The sequence below is a fragment of the Coloeus monedula genome, assembly GCF_965178545.1.
Source record: "Coloeus monedula genome assembly, chromosome: 28".
In the NCBI taxonomy this organism is placed as follows: Eukaryota; Metazoa; Chordata; class Aves; order Passeriformes; family Corvidae; genus Coloeus; species Coloeus monedula.
The window spans coordinates 3732716-3751855 of NC_138808.1; the positions used below are offsets into that span (position 1 = coordinate 3732716).

Sequence of the window (19140 nt, forward strand, 5' to 3'; positions counted from 1 at the left end):
AACCGCCCAAAATACCCCAAAACCCACCCAAAATACCCCAAAAACTGCCCAAAATCCCCCAAACACCCCAAACCCACCCCAAAATAACCCAAAATCCCCCAAAGTATCCCCAAATCCCCCCCAATCCCCCAAATCCTCACCTGGAATTTGGGGAGGGGGATTGGGGCAAAGGGGGGAGGATTTGGGGCGGATTTGGGGTTTTTGGGGTTCCAGGGGCGGATTTGGGGCGGATTTGGGGTTTTTGGGGTTCCAGGGGCGGATTTGGGGCAGATTTGGGGTTTTTGGGGTTCCCGGGGCGGATTTGGGGCGGATTTGGGGTTTTTGGGGTTCCAGGGGCGGATTTGGGGCAGATTTGGGGTTTTTGGGGTTCCCGGGGCGAATTTGGGGCAGGTTTGGGGTGGGTTTGGGGTGGATTTGGAGCGGATTTGGGGCAGATTTGGGGCGGATTTGGGGCTGTTTGGGGTTTTGGGGTTCCAGGGGCCAATTTGGGGCAGATTTGGGGCGGATTTGGGGTTTTTGGGGTTCCCAGGGCGGATTTGGAGCGGATTTGGGGTTTTGGGGTTCCAGGGCAGATTTGGGGCAGATTTGGGGCGGATTTGGGGTGGATTTGGGGCAGATTCGGGGCTATTTGGGGCGGATTTGAGGCGGGTTTGGGGTGGGTCAGATCCGGGGGGGCTCGTTTGGGATTTTTGCCCGTTTTTGGGGTGATTTTGGGATCCCCAAATCTCCCCCGCAGCGCCTGGGCCGGGCCATGAGCTGCTCCGAGTTCGTGTCCAACCTGAGCGGGATGATGGACGGGCGCGACTTCCCCCGGGAGCAGCTCAAGGTACCCCAAAACCCCCAAAAAAACCCCCAAAAACCCCCAAAAAACCCCCAAAAACCCCCAAAACCCCCCAAAACCTCCCAAAAACCCCAAAAAAACCCCCAAAAACCCCCTAAAACCCCCAAAAACCCCCCCAAACCCCCCAAAACCCCCCAAAAACCCCCCAAAAAACCCCAAAACCCCCAAAAAACCCCCCAAACCCCCCCCGAACCCCCCAAAAACCCCAAAAAAGCCCCCCAAATCCCCAAAACCCAAAAAAAACCCCAAAAAACCCCCAAAAACCCCCAAAACTCCCAAAAACCCCCAAAAACCCCCCAAAAACCCCCCAAAACCCCCCAAAACCCCCCCAAAACCCCAAAAACCCCCCAAAACCCCCAAAACCCCCCAAAAAAAACAAAAAACCCCCCAAACCCCCCCAAAAACCCCAACCCCCCCCAAAAACCCCCCTAAAACCCCCTAAAACCCCCAAAAAAACCCCAAAAACCCCCCAAAACCCCCCAAAAACCCCAAAAACCCCAAAAAAAACCCAAAAAAACCCCCCAAAACCCCCCAAAACCCCCCAAAAAAACCCCAAAAACCCCCAAAGACCCCCAAAACCCCCAAAAACCCCCACAACCCCCCCAAAAACCCCCAAAAAAACCCCAAAAACCCCAAAAACCCCCCAAAAACCCCAAAAAAACCCAAAAAACCCCCCCAAAACCCCCCAAAACCCCCCAAAAACCCCAAAAACCCCCCAAAAACCCCAAAACCCCAAAACCCCCAAAAACCCCCAAAAACCCCAAAAAACCCCCAAAAAACCCCCCAAAACCCCAAAAAAACCCCCAAAACCTCAAAAAAACCTCAGAAAACCCCCCAAAACCCCCCAAGAAAACTCAGAAAAATCCCCAAAAACGCTCAGAACCCCCCCCAAAACCCCCCGAAAACCCCCCAAAAAAACCTCAGAAAAACCCCCCAACCCCCCCAAAAAAACGCAGTAAAACCGCCAAAAAAACCCAGAAAACCCCAAAAAACCCCAACCCCCCCCAAAAAAAGCCCCCCAATAAAAGTCCCCCAAAACTCCCCAAAAAACCCTCCAAAACCCAAAAAACCAAAAACCCCCCCAAACCCCCAAAAAAACTCCGAAAAACCCCCAAGACACCACCCAAAAAACCCCAAACCTCCAAAAAACCCCAAAACCCCCTGAAAACCCCAAAAAACCTCAGAAAAATCCCCCCCAAAAAACCCCAAAAAACCCCAAAAGCTCCCCAAACCCGCCCCCCCAGGCTCTGTACGGCTCCATCCGCAGCCGGAAGCTCGAGTGGGCGACGTGAGTGCGATTTGGGGCAAATTCGGGGGATTTTGGGCAAATTCGGGGGATTTGGGGAAATTTGGGGGAAATTCGGGGGGTTTTGGGCAATTTTGGGGGGATTTGGGGGAAATTTGGGGGATTTGGGGGAAATTTGGGGGGTTTTGGGCAATTTTGGGGGGATTTGGGGGAATTTTGGGGAGATTTGGGGGGATTTTGGGGGGAATTTTGGGGAATATTGAGGGGATTTTGGGCAATTTTGGGGGAATTTGGGGGGATTTGGGGGGATTTTGGGGGGGATTTGGGGGGAATTTGGGGGATTTTGGGGGGAATTTTGGGGAATTTTGAGGAAATTTTGGGGGAAATTGGGGAAATTTGGGGGGATTTGGGGGGAATTTTGGGGAATTTTGAGGAAATTTTGGGGGAAATTGGGGAAATTTGGGGGGATTTGGGGGGATTTGGGGGAAATTCGGGGGATTTTGGGCAATTTTTAGGGGATTTTGGGCAATTTTGGGGGAATTTGGGGGAAATTTGGGGGATTTTGGGCAATTTTGGGGTAATTTGGGGGATTTTGATGGGAGATTTAGAGGGAATTTGGGATTTTGGGAGAATTTGGGGGAATTTTGGGGGAAATTTTGGGGATTTTGGGAGAATTTTGTGGGATTTTGGGGGGATTTGGGGGAATTTGGGGGAATTTTGGAGCGATTTGGGGCATTTTGGGGGAAATTTGAGGGGATTTGGGGGAATTTTGGGGATTTTGAGGATTTTAGGGGAATTTGGGGAAATTCTGGGGATTTTTGGGGGAGATTTAGGGGGAATTTGGGGGGATTTTGGGGGAAATTTGGGGAAATTTTGGGGAATTTTGAGGGAATTTTGGGGGAATTTGAGGGGATTTTGATGGGAATTTTGAGTGGATTTTGGGGAATTTTTGCAGGAATTGGGGGGATTTGGGGGGATTTGGGGAATTTTGGGGGGAGTTTGGGAGGAATTTGGGGGAATTTTGGAGGGATTTTGTGGGAATTTGGGGGATTTTGGGAGAATCCTGGGGGATTTTGATGGGATTTGATTGGATTTGGTTGGATTTCATTGGGATTTAATGGGATTTCTTTGGGATTTAATGGGATTTTTATGGGATTTGAATGGGATTTGTTGGGATTTCCTTGGGATTTCATTGGGATTTGATTGGGATTTGTTGGGATTTAATTGGGATTTAATGGGATTTATTGGGATTTTTATGGGATTTATTGGGATTTTTATGGGATTTGAATGGGATTTGTTGGGATTTCATTGGGATTTAATGGGATTTTATTGGGATTTTTATGGGATTTGAATGGGATTTGTTGGGATTTTCTTGGGATTTGTTGGGATTTCATTGGGATTTTATGGGATTTAATGGGATTTGATGGGATTTTGATGTGATTTTTATGGGATTTTTGGGATTTGATGGGATTTGATGGGATTTGATGGGATTTCCTTGGGATTTCATTGGGATTTCATTGGGATTTAATGGGATTTTACGGGATTTTAATGGGATTTGATGGGATTTAATTGGGATTTGATGGGATTTAATTGGGATTTCATTGGGATTTAATGGGATTTAATGGGATTTTTATGGGATTTGAATGGGATTTGTTGGGATTTCATTGGGATTTGTTGGGATTTTGATGTGATTTTTATGGGATTTTTGGGATTTGATGGGATTTGATTGGGATTTCCTTGGGATTTCATTGGGATTTGATTGGGATTTGTTGGAATTTTATGGGATTTAATTGGGATTTGATGGGGTTTCATTGGGATTTCATTGGGATTTAATGGGATTTTTATGGGATTTGAATGGGATTTGTTGGGATTTTCTTGGGATTTGTTGGGATTTCATTGGGATTTTATGGGATTTAATGGGATTTGATGGGATTTTGATGTGATTTTTATGGGATTTTTGGGATTTGATGGGATTTGATGGGATTTGATGGGATTTCCTTGGGATTTCCTTGGGATTTCATTGGGATTTAATGGGATTTAATTGGGATTTGATGGGATTTAATGGGATTTCATTGGGATTTGAATGGGATTTGTTGGGATTTGTTGGGATTTGTTGGGATTTGTTGGGATTTGTTGGGATTTCAATGGAATTTGATGGAATTTGATGGGATTTTGATGGGATTTGTTGGGATTTTAATGGGATTTGTTGGGATTTTAATGGGATTTGATGGGATTTGTTGGGATTTGATGGAATTTGTCGGGATTTCACCGGAATTCCTGGCATCCCCGCCCCTGCCCCGCTCCAGGGATGACGAGGACGAGGTCGCCGCCGGCCCCGGGGGGGGTCCCCAAAATCCCCAAAATCTCCCGAGCGCCCCAAAACCTCCGGAGCTGCCGGGGGGCTCCGGGGCCGCCCCCGCCCTCAGCGGGGTCCTGGCCAGGAAGGTCCTGGCAGAGACGGACGGGAAGAAAGGTCCGGAGCAATTCGGGATTTTGGGGGGATTTGGGGGGGATTTGGGGAGTTTGGGGGGGATTTGGGGGGGATTTGGGATTGATTTGGGGGATTTGGGGGTTTTTTGGGGGAGTTTGGGGGGATTTGGGATTGATTTGGGGGATTTTGGGGGGGATTTGGGGATTTTTGGGGGATTTGGGGGAGTTTGGGGGGAGTTTGGGGGGGATTTGGGATTGATTTGGGGGATTTTGGGGTTTTTTGGGGGAGTTTGGGGGGATTTGGGGTTTTTTGGGGGAGTTTGGGGGGATTTGGGATTGATTTGGGGGATTTTTGGGGGATTTGGGGGATTTTTGGGGGATTTGGGGGGGATTTGGGATTGATGTGGGGGATTTTGGGGGGATTTGGGGGAGTTTGGGGGGGATTTGGGATTGATTTGGGGGATTTTGGGGGGATTTGGGGAATTTTGGGGGAGTTTGGGGGGGATTTGGGATTGATTTCGAGGATTTTGGGGGGATTTGGGGGATTTTTGGGGGGAGTTTGGGGGGATTTGGGGGAGTTTGGGGGGATTTGGGATTGATTTGGGGGATTTTGGGGGGATTTGGGGGATTTTTGGGGGGATTTGGGGGGGATTTGGGATTGATGTGGGGGATTTTGGGGGGATTTGGGGGAGTTTGGGGGGGATTTGGGATTGATTTGGGGGATTTTGGGGGGATTTGGGGAATTTTGGGGGAGTTTGGGGGGGATTTGGGATTGATTTCGAGGATTTTGGGGGGATTTGGGGGATTTTTGGGGGATTTTTGGGTGAGTTTGGGGGGGATTTGGGATTGATTTGGGGGATTTTGGGTTTTTTTGGGGGAGTTTGGGGGGGATTTGGGATTGATTTGGGGGATTTTGGGGGGATTTGGGGGATTTTTGGGGGATTTTGGGGGAGTTTGGGGGGGATTTGGGATTGATTTGGGGGATTTTGGGGGGATTTTGGGGATTTTGGGGGGGATTTTGGGGGAGTTTGGGGGGGATTTGGGATTGATTTCGAGGATTTTGGGGGGATTTGGGGGATTTTTGGGGGATTTTTGGGTGAGTTTGGGGGGGATTTGGGATTGATTTGGGGGATTTGGGGGATTTTTGGGGGAGTTGGGGGGGGATTTGGGATTGATTTGGGGGATTTGGGGGATTTTTGGGGGAGTTTGGGGGGGATTTGGGATTGATTTGGGGGATTTTGGGGGGATTTGGGGGATTTTGGGGGAGTTTGGGGGGATTTTTGGGGGGAGTTTGGGGGAATTTGGGATTGATTTGGGGGATTTTGGGGTTTTTGGGGGGAGTTTGGGGGGGATTTGGGATTGATTTGGGGGATTTGGGGGATTTTTGGGGGAGTTTGGGGGGGATTTGGGATTGATTTGGGGGATTTGGGGGGATTTGGGATTGATTTGGGGGATTTTGGGGTTTTTTGGGGGAGTTTGGGGGTGATTTGGGATTGATTTGGGGGATTTTGGGGGGATTTGGTGGAATTTTTGGGGGATTTGGGGGATTTTGGGGGGGATTTTTGGGGGAGTTTGGGGGTGATTTGGGGGAATTTTGGAGGGGTTTTGGGGAATTTTCAGGGAATTTTGGGGGGATTTGGGGGAATTTGGGGTTTTTTGGGGATTTTTGGGGGAGTTTGGGGGGAATTTGGGATTGATTTGGGTGATTTTGGGGTTTTTGGGGGGAGTTTGGGGGGATTTGGGATTGATTTGGGGGATTTTGGGGGGGATTTTTGGGGGAGTTTGGGGGGGATTTGGGATTGATTTGGGGGAATTTGGGGTTTTTTGGGGGAGTTTGGGGGGATTTGGGATTGATTTGGGGGATTTTGGGGGGATTTGGGGGAGTTTGGGGGAGTTGGGGGGGATTTGGGATTGATTTGGGGGATTTGGGGGAGTTTTTGGGGGAGTTTGGGGGGATTTGGGATTGATTTGGGGGATTTTGGGGGGATTTTGGGGGGATTTTTGGGGGATTTTGGGGTTTTTTGGGGGAGTTTGAGGGGATTTTGGATTGATTTGGGGGATTTGGGGGGGATTTGTGGGATTTTTGGGGGGATTTGGGGGATTTTGGGGGAGTTTGGGGGAGATTTTGGGGTTTTTTGGGGGAGTTTGGGGGGAATTTGGGATTGATTTGGGGGATTTTGGGGGGATTTTGGGGGAATTTGGGGGCATTTTGGGATTGATTTGGGGGATTTTGGGGGAATTTTGAGGGGTTTGGGGGAATTTTCAGGGAATTTTGGGGGATTTTGGGGGGAATTTGGGGGATTTTGGGGGGGATGTGGGGGAATTTGGGATTGATTTGGGATTGGTTTGGGGGATTTTGGGGAGATTTCAGGGAGATTTCGGGGAATTTTGGGGTTTTTGGGGGAGTTTGGGGGGAATTTGGGATTGATTTGGGAGATTTTGGGGTTTTTGGGGGGATTTTGGGGCCGTTTGGGTGGATTTGGGATTGATTTGGGGGATTTGGGGGGGGATTTTGGAGGGGTTTGGAGGGATTTTGGGGGAGATTTGGGCGATTTTGGGGGAGTCTGGGGGGGAATTTGGGATTGATTTGGGGGATTTGGGGGGAATTTGGGGGATTTTGGGGCCTTCGGGGTGAATTTCAGGGGGAATTTGTGGGATTTGGGCTGAATTTGGGGGATTTTGGGAGGATTTGGGGCGAATTTGGGCGATTTTGGGCCCTCGGGTGAATTTAATGGGGAATTTGTGGGATTTGGGGTGAATTTGGGATCATCCCAGAACGATTTCCCGAGGGATTTTGGGGCTTTGGGTGAATCTGGGAGGAAATTCACGGGATTTGGGGCAAATTTGGGCGATTTTGGGCAGTTTGGGGTGGGGTTTGGGATGGATTTCAGGGGGAATTCACGGGATTTGGGGCAAATTTGGGTGATTTTGGGGAGGATTCGGGGTGAATTTGGGGGATTTTGGAGCCTTTGGGGTGAATTTCAGGGGGAATTCACGGGATTTGGGGCAAATTTGGGGGATTTTGGGCAGTTCGGGGTGGGGTTCGGGGTGAATTTCATGGGGAATTCACGGGATTTGGGCTGAATTTGGGCGATTTGGGCTGAATTTGGGCGATTTCGGGCAGGTCGGGGTGGATTTCATGGGGAATTCGCGGGATTTGGGCTGAATTTGGGGGATTTGGGCTGAATTTGGGCGATTTTGGGCAGGTCGGGGTGAATTTCATGGGGAATTCGCGGGATTTGGGGCACTTTTGGGGGATTTGGGCTGAATTTGGGGGATTTGGGCTGAATTTGGGCGATTTCGGGCAGGTCGGGGTGAATTTCATGGGGAATTCACGGGATTTGGGGCACTTTGGGGGGGCATAACCCCACCACCATTTCCCGAAGCATTTTTGGGGGTTCTTCCCCCATTTCGAGCTGGGCTGGGGCTGATCGGAATCCTTTCATTTTTTTGGGCTTGTTTTTGACCCATTTCTGGGATTTTTTTTCCCCCCAAAAAAAAGCCCCGTGGGGCCGGCGGGGCTGGAAGCGTTTTCGGGTGGAGCTGCGGGGGCCCCTCCTGAGCTTCGTGCGGGACCCCCCCGAGGGGCCCGAGGAGCCCCTGGGGTTGCCCCACGCGCTGGCCGAGGGCCACCCCAAATACACCAAGCGGCCGCACGTGTTCCGCCTGCGCGCCGCCGACCGCCGCGAGTTCCTGTGCCAGGCACCGTGAGTGCCCCGGGCAACCCCAAAACCACCCCGAGAGCCCCCCCGGAAAAAATCCTAATCCTAAAAAATCCCGAAATCCTAAAAAAAAACCCCAAAACCACCCCAGAGAGCCCCCCCGGAAAAAATCCTAATCCTAAAAAATCCCGAAATCCCAAAAAAAAACCCCAAACCACCCCAGAGAGCACCCCCGGAAAAAATCCTAATCCTAAAAAATCCCGAAATCCTAAAAAAAAGCCCCAAAACCAGCCCAGAGAGCCCCCCCGGAAAAAATCCTAATCCTAAAAAACCCCGAAATCCTAAAAAAAAACCCCAAAACCGCCCCCAGAGAGCACCCCCGGAAAAAATCCTAATGCTAAAAAATCCCGAAATCCTAAAAAAAAACCCCAAAACCAGCCCAGAGAGCCCCCCCCGGAAAAAATCCTAATGCTAAAAAATCCCGAAATCCTAAAAAAAACCCCAAAACCGCCCCAGAGAGCCCCCCCCGGAAAAAATTCTAATCCTAAAAAATCCCGAAATCCTTAAAAAAAACCCCAAAACCACCCCAGAGAGCCCCCCCGGAAAAAATCCTAATCCTAAAAAACCCCGAAATCCTAAAAAAAAACCCCAAAACCGCCCCAGAGAGCCCCCCCCGGAAAAAATCCTAATGCTAAAAAATCCCGAAATCCTAAAAAAAACCCCCAAAACCGCCCCCAGAGAGCCCCCCCGGAAAAAATCCTAATCCTAAAAAATCCCGAAATCCTAAAAAAAAGCTCCAAAACCACCCCAAAGAGCCCCCCCGGAAAAAATCCTAATCCTAAAAAATCCCGAAATCCTAAAAAAAAACCCCAAAACCACCCCAGAGAGCCCCCCCGGAAAAAATCCTAATGCTAAAAAATCCCGAAATCCTAAAAAAAAACCCCAAAACCAGCCCAGAGAGCCCCCCCGGAAAAAATCCTAATCCTAAAAAACCCCAAAATCCTAAAAAAAAACCCCAAAACCACCCCAGAGAGCCCCCCCGGAAAAAATCCTAATCCTAAAAAATCCCGAAATCCTAAAAAAAAACCCTGAAATCCTAAAAAAAATCCCAGTGCTGGAAAACCCCTGAAATCCTAAAAAACCCCAATGCTGAAAAACCCCTGAAATCCTAAAAAAAAAGCTGAAAACCTAAAAAAAAGCTGAAATCCTAAAAAAAGCTGAAATCCTAAAAATACCCCAAAATCCTAAAAAACCCCCAAAGCTGAAAAAAATCCCAATTCTGAAAAAAACCCCGAAATCCTAAAAAAAACCCCAAAACCACCCCAGAGAGCCCCCCCGGAAAAAATCCTAATGCTAAAAAATCCCGAAATCCTAAAAAAAAACCCCAAAACCACCCCAGAGAGACCCCCGGAAAAAATCCTAATGCTAAAAAATCCCGAAATCCTAAAAAAACCCCCTGAAATCCTAAAAAAAATCCCAGTGCTGGAAAACCCCTGAAATCCTAAAAAACCCCAATGCTGAAAAACCCCTGAAATCCTAAAAAAAAAGCTGAAAACCTAAAAAAAAGCTGAAATCCTAAAAAAAGCTGAAATCCTAAAAATACCCCAAAATCCTAAAAAACCCCAAAGCTGAAAAAAATCCCAATTCTGAAAAAAACCCCGAAATCCTCAAAAAAAGCTGAAATCCTAAAAACCCCCCCCTGAATTCCTAAAAAACCCCAGTGCTGAAAAAACCCAAAATCCTAAAAAAACCCTGAAATCCTAAAAAAAACCCCGATGCTGAAAAAAACCCAAATCCTAAAAAACCCCAATGCTGAAAAAAATCCCAATTCTGAAAAAACCCCAAAATCCGAAAAAAAAGCCGAAATCCTAAAAAACCCCCCAATGCTTAAAAAACCCCAAATCCTAAAAAAAACCCCAATGCTGAAAAAAGCCTGAAATCCTAAAAAAAACCCCAAATCCTAAAAAACCCCATCAATCCCAAAAATCCTAAAAAAACCCTAAAACCCCCCAGAAAACCCCAAAACCCCAAAAGGCAGGGGAAGATTTGGGGGGGGGGGGGGGAGGTTTGGGGCGGATTTGGGGTTTTTGGGGTTTTGGGTTTTTTTGGGGGTTTTGGGGTCACTGAGGGGGATTTGGGATCTTTGGGGGTGGATTTGGGGTTTTGGGATTTTGGGGGTTTTGGGGCTTTTTGGGGTTTTGGGGATTTGGGGGTTTTGGGGCTTTGGGAATTTGGGGATTTGTGGGATTTGGGACATTTGGGGTTTTTGGGCTTTTGGTCATTTGCGGTTTTGGGGTGGATTTGGGGTTTTGGGGTGATTTGGGGCAGATTTGGAGCTTTGGGGTTTTTGGGGTTTTGGGGTCACTGAGGGGGATTTGGGATCTTTGGGGTTTGGGGGTGATTTGGGGTTTGAGGTTTGGGGGTTTTTGGGCTTTTTGGGCTTTTGGTCATTTGCGGTTTTGGGGTGGATTTGGGGTTTTGCGGTTTTTGGGGTTTTTGGGGTTTTTGAGATTTGGGGTTTGGGGCTTTTTGGGCTTTTGGGGCTTTTTGGGCTTTTGGGGCTTTTGGCCATTTGGGGTTTTGGGGTGGATTTGGGGCTTTGGGGTTTTGTGGATTTGGGGTGGTTTGGGGATGGATTTGGGGTTTTTTGGGGTTTTTTGGGGATTTGGGGTCACTAAGGGGAATTTGGGATCTTTGGGGCAGATTTGGGGGTTTGGGGTTTTTGGGGGTTTTTGGGGTTTGGGGGATTTGGGATTTTGGGATTTGGGGTTTCGGGGGTTTTGGGGCTTTCGGTCATTTGTGGTTTTAGGGTGGATTTGGGGTTTTGGGGTGGATTTGGGGCTTTGGCGTTTTGTGGATTTGGGGTGGTTTGGGGGTGGATTTGGGGTTTTGGGGGTTTTGGGGTGGTTTGGGGATTTTTGGGGTTTTGGGGAATTTGGGGTCACTGAGGAGGATTTGGGATCTTTGAGGCAGATTTGGGGGTTTTGGGGATTTGGGATTTTGTGATTTGGGGCTTTTTGGGCTTTTGGTCATTTGCAGTTTTGGGGTGGATTTGGGGTTTTGGGGTTTCGTGGATTTGGGGCTGGATTTGGAGTTTTTGGGGTTTTGGGGGATTTGGGGTCACTGCGGAGAATTTGGGGATCTTTGGGGCACATTTGGGGTTTTGGGGGCAGATTCGGGATTTGGGGGCATTTGGGACATTGGGGATTTTTGAGATTTTCGGGGGCAAATTTGGGATATTCGGGGTAACTCCGGGGGGGGGGGATGTGTGTGTGTGTGTGTGTGATGGCGTCACCGCTGACGTCACCGCTGACGTCACAGCTCGGCGGCCGAGCTGCGCTCGTGGGTGGCCGGGATCAACCTGGCGGCGGCGCTGTTCTCGTCCCCCCCGTTCCCCGCGGCCGTGGGCTCCCGGCGCCGCTTCGTGAGACCCATCCTGCCCTCGGCGCCGAGCCGCAGCGCCCCGGTGAGACCCCAAAACCACCCCAAAATCACCCCAAAAACAGCCCTAAAACCGCCCCGAAAACACCCCAAAAACACCCCAAAAACAGCCCTAAAACCGCCCCCAAAATACCCCAAAAACTGCCCAAAAACAGCCCCGAAAATACCCCAAAAATACCCCAAACAGCCCAGGCCCATCCTGCCCTCAGCCCCGGTGAGACCCCAAAACCACCCCAAAACACCCCAAAAACAGCCCTAAAACCGCCCCGAAAACACCCCAAAAACCGCCCCGAAAACACCCCAAAAACACCCCAAAAACAGCCCTAAAACCGCCCCAAAAATACCCCAAAAACACCCCAAAAACAGCCCTAAAACCGCCCCGAAAATACCCCAAAAACCGCCCCAAAACAGTCCTGAAAATACCCCAAAAACAGCCCTGAAAAAACCCCAAACAGCCCAGGCCCATCCTGCCCTTGGCGCCGAGCCGCAGCGCCCCAGTGAGATCCCAAAACACCCAAAAACACCCCAAAAACAGCCCTAAAACCGACCCCAAAATACCCCAAAAACACTCCGAAAATACCCCAAAAACACCCCGAAAACACCCCAAAAACAGCCCTAAAACCGCCCCGGAAACACCCCAAAAACCGCCCCGAAAATACCCCAAAAACAGCCCCGAAAACACCCCAAAAACAGCCCTAAAACCGCCCCGAAAACACCCCAAAAACACCCCAAAAATAGCCCTAAAACCGCCCCCAAAATACCCCCAAAACCGCCCCGAAAATACCCCAAAATACCCCAAAACCAGCCCAAAACCAGCCCTAAAACCGCCCCCAAAATACCCCCAAAACCGCCCCGAAAATACCCCAAAAACACCCCGAAAACACCCCAAAAACAGCCCTAAAACCACCCCCAAAAACCGCCCCGAAAATACCCCAAAAACCACCCCAAAAACAGCCCTATAACCGCCCCGAAAATACCCCAAAAACCGCCCCAAAAACAGCCCCGAAAATACCCCAAACAGCCCAGGCCCATCCTGCCCTCAGCCCCGGTGAGACCCCGAAACCACCCCAAAACACCCCAAAACCAGCCCCAAACATCCCAAAATCTCCCCAAACCAGCCCAAACACCCCCAAACCAGCCCAAACCAGCCGAAATCCCAGAAAATCCCCAATATCCCAAATATCCCAAATACCCCGGAGTGACCCCAAACACCCCAAACACCCCAAACTGGAGCTGGGTCACCCCGGTGTCCCCGATGTCCCTGTGTCACCCCGTGTCACTCTGTGTCACCCCTACGTCCCTGTGTCACTCTGTGTCACCCTGTGTCACCCCATGTCCCCGTGTCACCACCCCGTGTCACCCTGTGTCACCCTATGTCCCCGTGTCACCCCGTGTCACCCCGATGTCCCCGTGTCACTCTGTGTCACCCTGATGCCCCCGTGTCACCCCGTGTCACCCCGATGTCCCTGTGTCACTCTGTGTCACCCCGTGTCACCCTGATGTCCCCGTGTCACCCCGTGTCACCCCAATGTCCCCGTGTCACCCCGTGTCACCCTGATGTCCCCGTGTCACCCCGTGTCACCCCAATGTCCCCGTGTCACCCCAGGAGGAGCAGCTGTGCCGCCTGCAGCGCTGGCTGGGCACAGTGACCCCGTGTCACCCCGTGTCACCCCAATGTCCCCGTGTCACCCCGTGTCACCCCGATGTCCCCGTGTCACCCCGTGTCACCCCGTGTCACCCCATGTCCCTGTGTCACCCTGTGTCACCCCGATGTCCCCGTGTCACCCCGTGTCACCCCGATGTCCCCGTGTCACCCCAGGAGGAGCAGCTGTGCCGCCTGCAGCGCTGGCTGGGCACCGCCACGTGCCAGCTCCTGGAGCACCAGCGGCTCCTGCCCGAGGGACGGGGACGGGACCTGGAGGAGCACCGGGCCCAGGGGGAGTTCCTGCAGGAGGAGGTGACCCGGGGGACACCGGGACACGGGGGGGACACCGGGACACGGGGGGGACAGAGGGACACGGGGGGGACAGAGGGACACGGGGGGGACACCGGGACACGGGGGGGACAGAGGGACACGGGGACAGAGGGACACGGGGGGGACACCGGGACACGGGGGGGACAGAGGGGACGGGGGGGACACTGGCATGGACATAAACACGGGGGACACAGGGATGGGGGTGGCACAGGGACACTTGGGGGGGGACACAGGGACACTGGGGGGTGGCACTGGGGGGGTGACACGGTGCCCTGGGGGGTGGCACAGTGACAGCGGGAGGGTGACACTACTGTGGGACATGGGGACACAGGGACATTGTGGGGTGACACAGAGACACCGGGGGTGACACGGGGGGTGCCCTGGTGCCCTGGGGGGGTGACAAAGTGGCACTGGGGGCTGCCACGATGTCCCGGGGAGTGACACGGGGGATGACACGGGGGGGACACCGAGGGTGCCAGGGTGTCCCGGGGGGTGACACCGAGGGGTGACACGGGGGGTGACACAGAGGGTGCCAGGGTGACACCGAGGGTGCCCCGGGGGTGCCCCTGGCCGGAGGTGGCCCCGCTGCCCGGCGCGGTGACCCCGCGCTGTCCCCGCAGCGGCGGCGCTCCCACACCTACGTGCAGGCCTTGGGCTCGTGGCTGCGCGGCGACCTGGAGGAGCTCGGGGCTGGCCCGGAGTGTCCCCGGGGCCCCGCGCCGCTCACCAAGGCCCACTCGAGCCCCTCGCTCGCCCCCGAGCCCCCCCCGCGCCCCGCGGGCCGCGTCCGTCGCCACATCTCGGAGCGCAGGGCCAGCCGCAGGATCGTCCCCAAGTGACACCGCCGGGAGCCCGGGATTGTCCCCGAGCGGCACCGGGAGCCGCTGGACACCCCCGGGACACCCCCGGGACCCCGGGACTGTCCCCAAGAGCCACCGGGAGCCGCTGGGACACCCCGGGATTGTCCCCGACACCCCCGGGACACCCCCGGGATTGTCCCCGACACCCCCGGGAGCCGCTGGGACACCCCCGGGACACCCCCGGATTGTCCCCGGACTGTCCCCGCCACCCCCGGGGGGACCCCCCAATGTCCCCTCCCCCCCCTCGGTACGAGGCTCTTTTTGGGGGGGGCGGGAGGGGTCCCGATTCCCTTCCCCCCCCCCCTCGGGATTTGGGAACAACTCAGGGAATTTCCAACCTCCCCCCCTCCCCCTTTCCAGATCCCAAAAATCCCAAAAAATCCCCTCCAGATCCCCAAAATCCCCCCCCAGATCCCACAAATCCCCTCCTAGACCCCAAAAATCCCCTCCTAGACCCCAAAAATTCACCCCAGATCCCAAAAATCCCCCCCGGATCCCAAAAATCCCCTCCCCTCCAAGTCCCAAAAGTCCCCCCCCCTAGACCCCAAAAATCCCCCCAAATCCCAAAAATCCTCCCCAAATCCCCCCCCAAATCCCTAAAATCCCCCCCCCAAATCCCAAAAATCCCCTTCAAATCCCCAAAATCCCCCCCCAAATCCCAAAAATCTCCTTCAAATCCCCAAAATCCTCCTCCCCCTCATCCCCCCAAGGAATTTTGGGGTGGAATTCCGGGATTTGGGGACCCCCCCCCCCGCTGTGGTTGTGCAATAAAGGTGTGACCCCTCCCTTCCCCCCCCCCCCCGCGAAATTCCCGGGATTTTGGGGGGGATTTGGGGAATTTTGGGGGGTGGGGGAGGGGTTCGTCCTCACCCCAGCAGGAAAACGGCCCAAAATCTTGGGAAAATCGCCCCAAATTCCATCGGGATGGGGGTGGGGGGGGGGGATCCCAAAATTCCATTGGGGGGGGGTGGGGTTGGATCCCTCTGGGAATTCCCCCCGAATTCCAAATCTTTTCCTCATTAATCGACGGCGTTAATTGGGCCGGGAATTCCGGGAAGGGAGGAAAATCCGGGATGGATTTGGTAAAACCGGGATGGATTTGGTAAAACCGGGAATTCCGAGCGCTCATTAAGGGGGAGGGGGGGAGGGGCGTTAATGAGGAGCTAATTGGGATGGCGGGGATTTGGGAATTCCCGCTTTTCCCGAATTCCCGAGGGTGACGGAGCCCCAAAATCCCCCAAAAAAGCCCCAAAATCGCCTCTTCTTCCCCAGTGTGAACACCCAAATCCTGGGAATTCCGAGCCAAATTTGGGAATTCTGACCCAAATCTTGGGAATTCCGAGCCAAATTTGGGAATTCTGACCCAAATCTTGGGAATTCCAATCCCAATCCTGGGAATGCCAACCCAAATCGTGGGAATTCCGACCCAAATCCTGGGAATTCCGACCCAAATCCTGGGAAATTCTGACCCAAATCTTGGGAATTCCAACCCCAATCCCACAATTTCTGGCCCCAAATCTGGGAATCCCAGCCCCAATTCCAAAAATCCCAACCCAAATCCCAGGAATTCCAACCCCAATCCTGGGAATTCCAATCCCACAATTTCCAGCCCCAATTCGGGGAATTCCAGCCCCAATTCCAAAAATTCTGACCCAAATCTCAGGAATTCCAGCCCAAATCCCAGGAATTCTGATCCCAATCTGGGAATTCCCGGGCTGAGGAGTCCCCAGACTCTTTTTTTTTCTGGGAAAAACCCCTGGAAAAGGCGGCGCCGCCGCATCCTGAGAAATTCCCAGGCCGAGCATCCAAAAAAAACCGGGAATTCCCTGGGTTGGGATGAGGAAATGACGGGAAAATCCCGCTCCTGGTGGGAATGGGATCGGGAATGGGATCGGGAATGGGATCGGGGATGGATCCGGGTTTATTCCCGGCGTTTTCCGGGTGATTCCCGGGGTTTTTCCTCACTGGGACACGGAAATGATGGAAAAACGGGATTGGGAAGGGATTGGGGATGGATCCAGGTTTATTCGCGGGCTTTATTCCCGTTGTTTTTCCCGGCATTTTTGGCGCAATTCCCGGATTTATTCCCAGGGTTTTCCAGGTTTATTCCCAGATTTATTCTCGGTATTTTCCCGGTGATTCCCAGGTTTATTCCTGGGTTTGTTCCCGAGTTTATTCCCAGGGTTTTCCAGGTTTATTCCCAGATTTATTCCCGGTGTTTTCCAGGTTTATTCCCGGGTTTATTCCCGGGGTTTTCCGGGTGATTCCCGGTGTTTTCCAGGTTTATTCCCGGGTTTATTCCCAGATTTATTCCCGGGTTTATTCCCGGGCTTTTCCCGGTATTTTCCCGGGTTTATTCCCAGATCTGTTCCCGGTGTTTTCTCGGTGATTCCCGGGTTTATTCCCGAGTTTATTCCCGGTGTTTTCCCGGGTTTATTCCCAGATTTATTCCGGGGTTTTCCAGGTTTATTCCCGAGTTTATTCCCGGGTTTTTCCTGGTGATTCCCGGCATTTTCCGGGTGATTCCCGGCATTTTCCCGGGTTTATTCCCAGATTTATCCCGGGGTTTTCCAGGTTTATTCCCGGGTTTATTCCCGAGTTTATTCCCAGATTTATTCCCGGCATTTTCCGGGTGATTCCCGGCATTTTCCCGGGTTTATTCCCAGATTTATTCCCGGGTTTTTCCGGGTGATTCCCGGCATTTTCCCGGGTTTCTTCCCAGATTTATTCATGGGGTTTTCCAGGTTTATTCCAGGATTTATTCCCGAGTTCATTCCCGGTGTTTTCCCAGTGTTTTCCAGCTTTATTCCAGGATTTATTCCCGAGTTCATTCCCGGTAGTTTCCCAGTGTTTTCCCAGTTTATTCCCACTTTTTTCTCCGACGAGGAAACAACAGAAAAACCGGGAAGGGGAAGGGAATCGGGGCCGGATGCGGGGCCCCATCCCGAGCTTCCCGCCCTTTATTCCCGTTGCTTTGCCCGGCCTTTTCCAGGCCATTCCCAGGTTTATTCCCAGGTTTATTCCCAGGTTTATTCCCGGCTTTATTCCCGCTGTTTTCCCGCCGCTCCTCAGGCGTATTCCAGGCGCGCGGCCCCGCGCGGCTCCGGGCCCTTGGAGGGGCTCAGATAATCCCGAACTTCCAGCTCCATCTTCTTGGCCTTCAGCGCCGCCGAGTGCAGCTTCTCCAGGAATTCCGGCATTCCTGCCAGCGGCCGCGGCTCGCCAGGGATTCCCGGACGAGCCCCCGCAGCCGCCACGCCGCGCCTCCTTCCCAGCTTTTCCCACTTTTTTCCCCATTTTTTTCCCAATTTTTTCTCCCATTTTTTCCTAATTTTTCCCTCGTTTTTTCCCTTTTCGTCCCCTTTTTTTCCCGATTTTTTCCTAATTTTTACCCTCGTTTTTTCCCTTTTCGTTCCCTTTTTTCCCATTTCCCCCCCCTTTTCTTTCCCAATTTTTCCTCACATTTTTTCCCTTTCGTCCCCTTTTTTTCCCAATTTTTCTCCAATTTTTTCCCACTTTTTTCCCCTTTTCGTTCCCTTTTTTCCCATTTCCCCCCCCTTTTCTTTCCCAATTTTTCCTCACATTTTTTCCCTTTCGTCCCCTTTTTTTCCCAATTTTTCTCCAATTTTTTCCCACTTTTTTCCCCTTTTCGTTCCCTTTTATCCCATTTTTCCCCCCTTTTCTTTCCCAATTTTTCCTCTCATTTTTCCCTTTCGTTCCCTTTTTTCCCATTTTTTTCCCGATTTTTTCCTAATTTTTCCTATGTTTTTTCCCTTTTCGTCCCCTTTTTTTCTCCCATTTTTTCCTAATTTTTCTCTCATTTTTTCCCTTTTCGTCCCCTTTTTTTCCTAATTTTTCCCCTCATTTTTTCCCTTTTTTCCCCAATTTTTTCCTAATTTTTCCCCTCGCTTTTTCCCTTTTCGTCCCCTTTTTTTCCCGATTTTTTCCTAATTTTTCCCCTCGTTTTTTCCCTTTTCATCCCCTTTTTTTCCCAATTTTTCTCCAATTTTTTCCCACTTTTTTCCCTTTTCGTTCCCTTTTTTCCCATTTTTCCCCCTTTTCTTTCCCAATTTTTCCCCTCGTTTTTTCCCTTTCGTTCCCTTTTTTCCCCTTTTTTTCCCGATTTTTTTCCTAATTTTTCCCCTCGTTTTTTCCCTTTTCGTTCCCTTTTTTCCCATTTCCCCCCCTTTTCTTTCCCAATTTTTCCTCATATTTTTTCCCTTTTCGTTCCCTTTTTTCCCGTTTTTTCCCCCTTTTCTTTCCCAATTTTTCCCCTCGTTTTTTCCCTTTTCGTCCCCTTTTTTCCCTAATTTTTCCTCTCATTTTTCCCCTTTTCGTTCCCTTTTTTCCCATTTTTCCCCCCTTTTCTTTCCCAATTTTTCCTCTCATTTTTTCCCTTTTCTTTCCCTTTTTTCCCCTTTTTTCCCCGATTTTTTCCTAATTTTTCCCTCGTTTTTTCCCTTTTCGTCCCCTTTTCTTTCCCAATTTTTCCCCTCGTTTTTTCCCTTTTCGTTCCCTTTTTTCCCCCTTTTCTTTCCCAATTTTTCCTCTCATTTTTTCCCTTTCGTTCCCTTTTTTCCTCTCGTTTTTCCCAATTTTTTCCTAATTTTTCCCTCGTTTTTTCCCTTTTCGTCCCCTTTTTTTCCCCATTTTTTCCTAATTTTTCCTACGTTTTTTCCCTTTTC

The 19140-nt window shown here is 51.4% G+C and overlaps 2 protein-coding genes across 5 annotated transcripts in view; one reads left to right on the forward strand and one right to left on the reverse strand.

The window, feature by feature from the left end:
* The window catches only part of LOC309582884 (uncharacterized protein), a gene marked incomplete at its 5' end in the record, with an annotated part of 29195 nt that extends 14223 nt beyond the window's left edge, over positions 1-14972 (forward strand). The window contains 7 exons of the mRNA XM_082298295.1: positions 737-826; positions 2086-2129; positions 4394-4560; positions 8020-8224; positions 11501-11645; positions 13440-13577; positions 14216-14972. Coding sequence (XP_082154421.1) covers positions 737-826; positions 2086-2129; positions 4394-4560; positions 8020-8224; positions 11501-11645; positions 13440-13577; positions 14216-14434 — 1008 coding nt within the window. The 3' untranslated portion in view covers positions 14435-14972. The remainder of the gene's footprint in view (positions 1-736; positions 827-2085; positions 2130-4393; positions 4561-8019; positions 8225-11500; positions 11646-13439; positions 13578-14215) is intronic.
* Positions 14973-17157: 2185 nt separating this feature from the next.
* Positions 17158-19140, reverse strand: part of STARD7 (StAR related lipid transfer domain containing 7) — a 22253-nt gene continuing 20270 nt past the window's right edge. For 2 of the 4 annotated variants that reach the window (XM_082298361.1, XM_082298360.1), the window contains exon 8: positions 17158-17657. In XM_082298361.1, coding sequence (XP_082154487.1) covers positions 17180-17657 — 478 coding nt within the window. In that variant the 3' untranslated portion in view covers positions 17158-17179. The remainder of the gene's footprint in view (positions 17658-19140) is intronic. The other 2 variants (XM_082298363.1, XM_082298362.1) reach the window with 1 other exon arrangement.